Below are 10141 nucleotides of genomic sequence, written 5' to 3' on the forward strand. Positions count from 1 at the left end.
TTTTGGGGGTGCATCTTGAAGATTTGTCATCATGTGAAAGGTTTCAAGGAGGAGGAACATGCTTGATTTTGATATTTTAAAAGGAGAGTTGAGGTATTCTCCAAAGTTTCGACAACATTTTACTGTACTTGTACTGGCTTGAATTTCAATCTACTGATTGAAATTTTTCCATGTCCTTAAAGTAAGGGTGAAATTTTCAAGTATTTCAATGATAAACTTGACATTTCGTACAGATTCTAAGTAGCATAATCAATCACTTTGAGAACTTACATTTTTCTTTATTGGTTGAGAAAAGTTTTTAAGATCAACTAGTGCAAGGTTTAAAACAGGAACATCGTGCTTGAATTTGTCTTCTAAAAGACCACGCTTCACTTTAACACCATATTGGGGAATATGAAAATTTCCCATAAGTTTGGGACACGTGGTCAAATCTTTGGATTTGTCATAACTTGAATACTATAACTCCAAATGGAGCGCTCTATAGCTCAATAGATTCCATTTTTCAAGCGCTTTCCAATGATAGGTCACATCATATGGTTTTGAGAAACTTATGGGCATGTTATCCAGGTGCCACCTTTTTAGTATTCAAAAAATGGGAATTGGGAGATTCCCAAACTCACTAATATTGTGTTCTTTGGTCTTTTGAAGGTAGTCTTTGAATTTTAGTGTTTAGTGTTCATAATAGCATGCTCCATCTATGACAACTTCAACACCTTCAAACGTAGTCTTTGAATTTTAGTGCACATAATAGCACACTCAATATAATGATAGTCTTTGAAATATTGTGTGGGACTAGCACTCTCAATAGATGAAGGCTTCACCCTTCAAAGGGGGTCTTACACTTTTGGAAAAAGGTTAAAGTATTTGAGATCTCAAAATTTAGGAAAGTGAAGATAAGGGGGCCATTTTTAGTGACATCTTCTAGACCCTTTGTCAAAAAAGGGTGACATGACAAAATTAAATAGAACGATTCAACATCAATGTTTTTGAGGAGATCCCCCAACTAGAAGTAGAAGAAAAACCCAGCTACAACAAAGCCATAGCAAAGGCATTCTGGAGCTTCAATGCAAATTTAGACGTGCAAAAACAGCCCATGATTTTGTGATATAGGGATCAACCCAATTTAGAGGAATCGTGCTAGCACATGTTCTTTGGCTCTTTTTTCCACATGTTAAGTGATTATTTCTTCACTCTATCACTAATTTGTCACCTCTCGACCACAATGACTGTCAAAATAGGGGAACGATCATTATTTGGTTCCCTTACCCTATTTGCCCTTCAAATTCCTTTTAGAAGAAAGGGGAACACCACTAAGGCCGTCCAAAGGAAAAGTTGAGAAAGCCTTGAAATTTGACACCCCGCTGGTAGACACTATCTATGCACCAACATTTCCAGCCTTTGCGAAGCTCATGTGGGGGACGTACGAAAGGCGGCCAACGTGCCACTGAGGTCGGACTGTCGTGAGGACTCGTGACTCTTGTGGGTCTGACAAAGGAGTCATGAATCAGGATGCCAAAGTTTGCGCACTAGCTACAAACTACTGACAAAATTCCATCTATATAAAGGAGACGTCGACTACCTGCAAGTTCGTATCCGCTCCTTCGCGAGCTTTGTTCTTCTCCCTGATCATGGATTAATAGGATTAGCGCCACGCATATTCATCGTTACATTGTCCGTATTGGCTACTGTAACTATTAATCCCCTTACATCCAGCAGCATGAAGCTGCTCAATTGTAATACGCATCAGCTGTCGATGATGATAACAATTTTGTTGATTCTTCCTACTGGTACTTATAGCGAGAGTTACCCAGCAATCACAGCGGCTACATCAACATATCTGCAGGGCTTAGCTAGTGCTTCTGATGTTCTGATACTGCCGGATGAGCCCTCGGTTGCTGAAGGAGAAAAATATGATCTGGTGATAGCTAATGCGACGAACACCAGCTCTCCCATTTTGCGCAGCAGAGACGGCTCCTATGCCTGGAAGTTCCTGCTTCACAAGGACGGGCTGAACAACGCTACGCAGCGCCTGCTGGTGGTCCTCAGCACGCTCTACAACACCACCATCGTCTGGGTCGCCAACAGGGACTACCCTGTCTCGCCGAAGGCGAGCCTCGTCCTTCGGTTCCCGTCCCGCAGCCTGCTTCTTCTGGATGCCGACGGCGCCGTCGTGTGGTCCCCTCCGGCTGACGACGTACGGAGCGTTTTTATGAACAGCACGGGCAACCTCCTCCTCCTCGGCGACCGCAACTCCACCCTCTGGCAGAGCTTCGACTACCCGACCGACATCATCCTGCCTGGCCAGCGCCTGAGAACCAACCACACCCTCACTGGCAGCATCGACTACTCGAACGGAGACTTCTCTCCTGGCCGCTACACTCTAAAGGCCGAGCCAGGAGGGGCCGTCCTGTACGCCAGCTTCGACGCACAGCAGCGCATGGTCCCCTACGAGCTCATCAACTATGCAGGCGGTCACGACAACAACATCACCGTAGCCCTGCATTCCGCCTGCAACCACACTGCCATTCTCTACAGGGAGGACGCAGAAGGTATCTCGCTCGAGCAAGATGGGGTTATCACTCCGGAGTGCCGCGCCGAGACAGGCGGCATTGCTGATACCGCTCATGGCATCAGCTTTGGGACCCGCCTCGGTGGCGATGGCTTGCGATACTTGCGAATCATGCCCACTGGTGACATCCAAACCTTCCTCCTCTCTTCCAGTGGCCTGAGCCTTGATAACGAATTCTTCAAGGGATTCTTCAACACCTATTGTACGCTGCCATCCTACTGCGGCGTCAACAGCCTCTGCAGCTCCGTCCAAACATGCACCTGCCCAAATCTGTTCCAGTACATCGATTCCTCGGATCCAACCCAAGGTTGCCGCCTTGTAACTCCCCTCAACTGCAGCATATTTAGGCAGCATGAATTCCTGGAACTGCCGGGCGTTGATTACTTTGCCAATTCCTTCATGAGCCCTCTCCGGCAGGCCAACAGTGCAGAGGAATGCAAGAGTCTGTGCTTGGCTAACTGCTCATGCACTGCGGCCTTCTACAACAATGACACCATGGCCTGCCACACCTATGACCAAGTGCAGACAATGCTGACTGGGCGCAGTCCCTCGGTGACGGCCTTGCTTAGGGTGGCACAGCTGCCACCCACGCCGTTCCTGAGCACCAGCAAGCCGTTTCCCAGAAGGGCGATAATTGGCATCAGCAGCGGGCTTGGCGTGATGGTCATCTGCTTGGCGCTCTTGGCTGCCAAAATCGCAAGAAGGGCCATGCAGGAGTCGTCGGATGAGTCTGATTCCGAGGAGGAGGCCTTTCTGGAGGGATTGCCCGGGCTGCCACCGAGGTTCTTATACAAAGACATGTACAGCGCCACGCAGGGATTCAGCAAGACCCTAGGCACTGGGGGCTCCGGTGCAGTTTACGAAGGGGAGATTAAGCTACCGTCAGACAGCAATCAGCTGCTTGTCAAGGTGGCAGTGAAAGAGCTGAAGATCTCGGAACGCCCCACCATCGCTGCATCTAGTAAGAAGCAGTTCAGAGCAGAGGTAGCCACTCTGGGTAGCCTGAGTCATGTGAATCTGGTGCAACTCAGGGGTTTCTGTGCGGAAGGGATTCACAGGCTTCTTATTTATGAGTACCTGGAGAATGGATCATTAGACAAGTGGATATTCCGTCGCGCTAATCCGGAGGCAAATAGCAACGATTCTGTCTCATATGGGTATCCTCTTCCATGGGAAGTGAGATATAGAATAGCACTCGACACAGCCCGAGGGCTAGCCTTCTTGCACGAGGAATGCAGACACAAGGTCGTTCATTTGGACGTGAAGCCACAAAACATCCTGCTAGACGGGAACTTCCGGGCCAAGCTCTCCGACTTTGGGATGTCCAAATTGATGGATAGAGCCGAGCAAAGCCAGACCGTGACGGCCATGCGAGGCACTCCTGGCTACATGGCACCCGAGTGGTTCCTCAACATTCCCGTCACGGACAAGAGTGACGTTTTCAGCTATGGCATGGTGTTGCTGGAGCTAGTAGGTGGCCGCAAGAACCTCAACCTGGCCGTGGCTAACGAGGAATGGTACTTCCCAGCATGGGCAGTCAAACAGGTTGAGAGTGGCAGGCTCTACGATGTGATTGACAAGCAACTCTTCACAACAGCAGTGACAAGCGGCAGCATCCACTGTAATGTTGAATTGGCCCCAACTGATCATCAGCTCGCCAATATGCTCTCAAAAATGAAACCCCTCTTGCATGTAGCCTTTTGGTGCATCCAAGAGAATGCAGTGTCTCGGCCTTCCATGGCCACGGTGTTGCTGATGCTGGAGGAGCATGTGGAAGTTCCCGACCCTCCTCTCGAGCTCACCTACGTCCTCAGGGGCCAATCTCGCCCAGCCCATGACTCCAACGTATCTAAGAGCTCCGGAAGCGTAAATGTGTTAAATAGTGTGTTAGTGTCGCCCAGATAGTTCTTCATTGTGCCGGTGTTCAAAGCTGCTTCCTAGACAAACGTAACCACAGGTCTATATGTGACTGTCCAAGTACTTGGCCCAGACAAGTCTTCCACAAACTATTCTGGGATCTAGTCTACAGTGCATACCTGTGGATTAGTATACCTATGTGGAGCAGACGAGATTTCCATAGGCCATTTTGGAATCTGCTCTACATAGCGTACCTATGGATAGTATATACATCCATTAGCCATGATTTGGATGTATTTGGTAATACCATATATGAAATGCCACAAGTTGTGGACCTCTTTGGTAGTACCACAAAGGCGATCCCTTACGGGTAGTACCGCATATGTAATACCACTTGTCAAACAAAAAGAAAAAGATAAGGAATGCAACTTAGAGGTAGTACCATATATGCAGTATAACTTATTAAACAAAAATAATAGGAAGATCACGAAAGCAGCCTCTCTTGGAGTGTTGAGACCTCTATTGTATTGGACTAATTAGCATAATAGATGATTAATACCTCTCACCATGAAACAATTGCGACAAATGGGCATGTGCAGTACCACATGTAACACCAGTTGTTGCTAGACAAAAAGATCAAAGGAGGCTCGATTGGAGTGTTGAAACCTCTATTGTATATGCATGAAATAGCACAGTAGAAAACTACTACTTCTCGTTCATGTAACATTTTACAACCATGTTTATAGTGTAACAATAATGAAGCTGATAATATAAGAGAAAATGTCTTTTGTTTGACTTTGTGTACAAGTTTGAACAAATGACCATGAAGATGTATGCTTCACAAGAATCCATTATGATATATGTGATTGGTGAAATCCTATCTCTAAGGGGTTGCCTCTATCATGCTTCCCATGTTACAAGTTTGCTTATCCCATGAAGAAGACACCAATTAAGGTGATGCTTTCCTCCTAATGGAGAAGAATAGCACAAGGATCAAATTTAACAAATTGCTATATACTAATATAAGCATCAATTGGAAAGGAGAGTTAATTGGCCTAATATACCAAGAAAAGATACACTAGAACTATTTTAATACCTAGAGATCTACATCTAGGTACTTACAAAGTAGTGGATAGAACTAGGAGAATATAAATCTTTTACTTTTGATGTAATCAGATATATAAATTGCCACTAACTTGAAAAAGTCCTAGAATGCACTACAACAGAAACGAGGCATAGACGCGCAAAGTCGGGCGTGTCTATCATAGCGTCTATAATTGCGTGTAAACGTGCGTGTAAATAGACGCGAATTGTGCGTCTATATATCCACGCAAATAGACACTAATATAGATGCGCCAGCAGATGCACAATTATTTAACCACCTAAAATTGCAATTCACATAATTTAAAAACCAAATTTAATAATTATTTAACCACCTGAAATTGATTCTTGAGCATGCACGTGTGTGCATGATAAAAACCATAGAATTAAGAAATATACACATTGAATCATTGAATTAAAAAAATAGAGTTAATGATTACTCGAAGTACCATTGGCATCCTCGAAGTGAGCAAGGACACCACAATCTTGGGTATTTCTCTTTTCATCTTTACGTTGAGTTCGAAGATGTTTACCCTCACACCAAAGTGCATTGAATAATGTGCACTAGTCGTAAAAGATAAAAGATCAAACTAGACATGTTGGACCCTCGCGAGGTGTTCAAATAACTAGACATGCTGGACCCTCACAAGGTGTCTGTAGCAAAATATACTAGGTAGATGAAAGAGCCCTTAAGCTATGGTACACTTACTTGGGCCTTAAAACAAAGATCAATATTACTCCTACTCTAGACTTGGATAAAAGTGCCAGTGAAGACTCGAGTGTTTTATGGCTCAAGACTTAATCTATGAATGGAAAAACATCACGTCCACATCTAGGTTCTATCCCACCCTTCAAGTTCAAAAAGAGCATGGGGTTTAGAATTCCTGGCTTTTTTAAAGGCAAGCCAAAACCATTGAATAGTTTGATAGAAGGCCCTCCCTTTTTCTATTTTGAAAATGTTGAAAACGTTTCCAATTCAGAGTGGGAGACCATCAAACGGCATTTTAATGGCATAGATCCAGAGTTCACAGACTCTAGATATTGTTCAGCATGCTTTAGGCTGAGGTGGTTATGTTTATAACCTTCCAGTAGATGGAAGAAGGTTGATCCTTCCCCCTGCTCCCATGACAATCTTTGAGGTGCTTCCGAAAACAAAGAAGTATTAGCCCCCATGGGATCCGAGAGTGAAGCTGAATTGCATAAACACACGGGGTGCCAATTCATAGCATGAGTAGATTGATGTAAATCAGTTGGCTTGTGCATATGCAAGCTATTCCAATCATGTCAAGGTACACTTATAGCTCACATATCTTTGATTGATTGATGGATAATATGCCTTTCTCTATCTCTTTCGTGTACACCTTCATTGCATTATCTTTCTCTTGCTAAAAACCATTCGTGCTTTATCCACCTATTGATACGTAAGTGGGGTAATATGCAATTGTAAGTGGGATGGTCTAGTAAGTCACTACATATATATGTGCAAATTGACTTGCCAATGTGTTATCTCTTATCCTCAAGCTTTGTTATATATGTCACCACATAGGTCAATTGATTCCCTAAATGCATGCATTGATTTCTTAAATTGTTTCTGCGCGTCTGTACGCAAGTGTAATAGTAATTATCTGCGCATATACACATGCTATTACACGCGCTGACAGACGTGCTACACAAGTATAGAAAAATTTAAAAAAAGTTGTGGCTTTCTTTTCAAACCTGTGCTTTCTTGCGTTTTTTGCACGTTTTTTGCAGTTGGAGCTCGACATCACTACTCGTGTCTATCTATCACTTCATGAAGACAATGAGGCAAGGAAATAAGAGTAAAAAGAAGATAGGAGGAAAGAAGAGCCAAATAGTAAAGAAGAAGAGCCAAACAACAAGGAAGAGAACAAGATTGAAGCAACTTACCACGGGAAGGGAGAAGGAGGACAAGGAGCTTGCAACCTAGCCGCCGCCACCCATTGGAACAAGCAAAGAAGGTGAGTTCTTCTTCTTTCTCTCAATCTTGTTTGGTTTCTCTGTTTGTTTGTCTCTCTCTTCACATGCTGGATCTTGTAATCTATGGAGGTTTTTTAGCTTTGTTTTTTAAGCAAGTTTAAGAAGAAATGGTGCGATTGTGCGCGTCTGTCAGCGCGTCCAGATGACAGTGTAGACGCGGCTATAAATGCGGAAATAGACGCGCTAACAAATGCCCATAGAGACGCACTGACAGACACAGACAGAGACACAGGTATAGACACGCACAAAGACGCAGGTATAGATGTTGTATGTAATATGTTTTATTGCACAGGGTAATATGATTTTTCTTGTATAGATGTGGAATCCTGGATCCTCTAGCACTCCATTCAACAAGGAGCAATTCATGGGGGAGATGACCAATTAACTTGGTCGCCCTCCCACTGCAGATGAGGTTTTCAATGTGATGTCTGGGACACCTATCACATCTTTTCCTACACAGGAATCAGCTAAGGTACATCAACATTTAAAGTTAATACACCATCAGATGAAAGCTCATCTCCCTGCACGTCCACTTCACAACATCCTTCTTCATCACCTTGTAGGTTTGAAGGTTAAAAACAAGCTGCCATTTTTGTCTCCTTGCCTCCATATTTGGCCAAGCCTCCTACCATAGCTCCTGTGTGTCTTCCAAGAAAGCTGCCATCTCTGCCTGTGTACCTTGAAAGTAGGGTTTATTGTTGGAAAATGAGACTAGATTTGAGGGAAAGGAGAGAAAAAGAAAGGAGCAAGAACTAAGCTCTGATACCAATTGTAATGAAGGAGACCTGAAAGAGAGAGAGGAAAGGAAGAAGACTATAGAAGAGAGAGAATAAGAGAGCATAGGAGAGAGAAAGACTAGGATAAGAGAGAGAAGAGTTATTTTAACACAGAAGAGTTTCCCTGGAAGATTGTATGAGATATTTGCATACAAAATTCAGGCATTATTATCCAAAATCTACCGTAGTTATACAAGTTCTTTTGTATTTAGCATATAATTTGCAGATATACCATGTACATTTATTAAAAATAAGTCTATGGGGACCTAAAACTTGGACATCTGGAAGTAATTGACAGTCTACTGGATCAATCACATTAATTCAGGTACAAAAATATGGACAAAACCCAAAAAATATTGCCAAAAAACTGTCAAAAGTCCACTAGGTCCACACGGGACCAAAAGTAACTAACCAAGGTGACCAGCAGGTGACCTAGACTGGTCAAAAAGTGACGAGAGTTGGAGCAGAGAGCAGCCCGTGTTTTTTGGCACAAAATGCGGGCTGCTCTACCTAAGGGAAACTGGGAGAAAGCTGGAGCTGAGATACATGGAATGGAGTATGCAAACTGAAGATTATCAGGCCAACAACTGAAGATGATAACTTGGTGAGAGCTCCACTTCTCTGCCTCTTTGGTCTAACAAAAATGCATGCTGAAACTGTCTATAAAAGAGGGGAAATCTGAGAAAAGAGGATTCAGCCTACTCTTATGCACGACTTCTCTCATCATCTCTACCTTATTCTTGGTCCAATTAAGCCCGTCTTGTGCCCAAGTACTTGAGTGACTTTGGGGCAAGCAAAGGGTGAGGATATTGAAGACTTATGGACAGTTATGGGCTGGAATAACCAGTCATAAACAAGGCAGCTCACTATTTTGATCTATTTTTATGAGCAAACATGGGTTTTTTATGGTTAAAATAGAAGAAAATGACCTCTTTTCTTCAGGACATTGATCATAGATGATAAAAAAAACTTCTTCTTGAGTTTATGCCCTCATTTTGAATTTGTTTATGGGCTGGAATTTTCTGTTTTAAAACAGGGCTGAAGCTAAAATTATTCTTTTTCAATCCATTTCATGCATCTTTGTCCCAAATCTTGGATGTATTTGATTCTAGCATCAATATACTTGTCCCAAAGGATTGAAATCCATCTTTGTATATGTAATAAATGCCATTAGAGCTTGCTTTTGATATTCATAAATGAATTGGAAATCTGAAAATATCCTTTATGAAATGATGAATGTATCCTGAAGCATTTGATGTATTCAAGTTAGTCTTAATCCTTCTGTTCATGTATGCTAAGTACAAAGTGAAAAGGCTTGAATTCCCCTTCCTGCCTAAATCATTTCTAAACCCCGAATCTTATTAAAACCCAATCCATTTTTCCTTTCTAAATCTTGAATCCCAAACTCTTCTTCTGCACTAAAAGCCCCGGTGGTGGTAGACCTTCAACTCTTAACGCGACGACAGTGGTGAACCTGACGTGAAGGTCCGCTCTGCTGAAGAAGAAGACCAATGGGAGAATCATCAAGCTCAGGAGGAGATGCTTTGCAACAGTTGGTTTGTCTAATGCAAGAGAGCCAACAACAACAGCTGCAATTTCAGCAGCAGTTGCAATTGCAACAACAACGGAGACAAGAAGAAGAACGGATTAATGCTACTGCCATTAAGGCCTTAGAAGCAGTTGGGCATGAGCTTAAGCAATTTAATGGGCAAAATGTGTCCTCTTTTATTCATCTCTACACTGACAAGATGGTCTTCTTTGGAGTTCCTCATCATGCCTGGAGCCGTTACTTTGCCCGTTTGGCTGTGCATGGTCTCCAGGACCGAATTCATAGTCTTTC

The 10141-nt window shown here is 43.3% G+C and overlaps 1 protein-coding gene across 1 annotated transcript; it reads left to right on the forward strand.

Moving 5' to 3' along the window:
- The first annotated feature begins 1608 nt into the window (after positions 1-1608).
- On the forward strand, positions 1609-5186 carry LOC148037785 (G-type lectin S-receptor-like serine/threonine-protein kinase SD2-5). The gene has a single exon (XM_087676740.1). It carries the CDS (start codon positions 1718-1720, stop codon positions 4472-4474), a length of 2757 nt encoding a protein of 918 aa, XP_087532866.1. The 5' UTR covers positions 1609-1717; the 3' UTR covers positions 4475-5186.
- The last annotated feature ends 4955 nt before the right edge of the window (positions 5187-10141 follow it).

Source organism: Lygodium microphyllum, chromosome 4 (assembly GCF_053477565.2).
Source record: "Lygodium microphyllum isolate KBCC chromosome 4, Lygodium_microphyllum_v1.1.10, whole genome shotgun sequence".
NCBI lineage: Eukaryota > Viridiplantae > Streptophyta > Polypodiopsida > Schizaeales > Lygodiaceae > Lygodium > Lygodium microphyllum.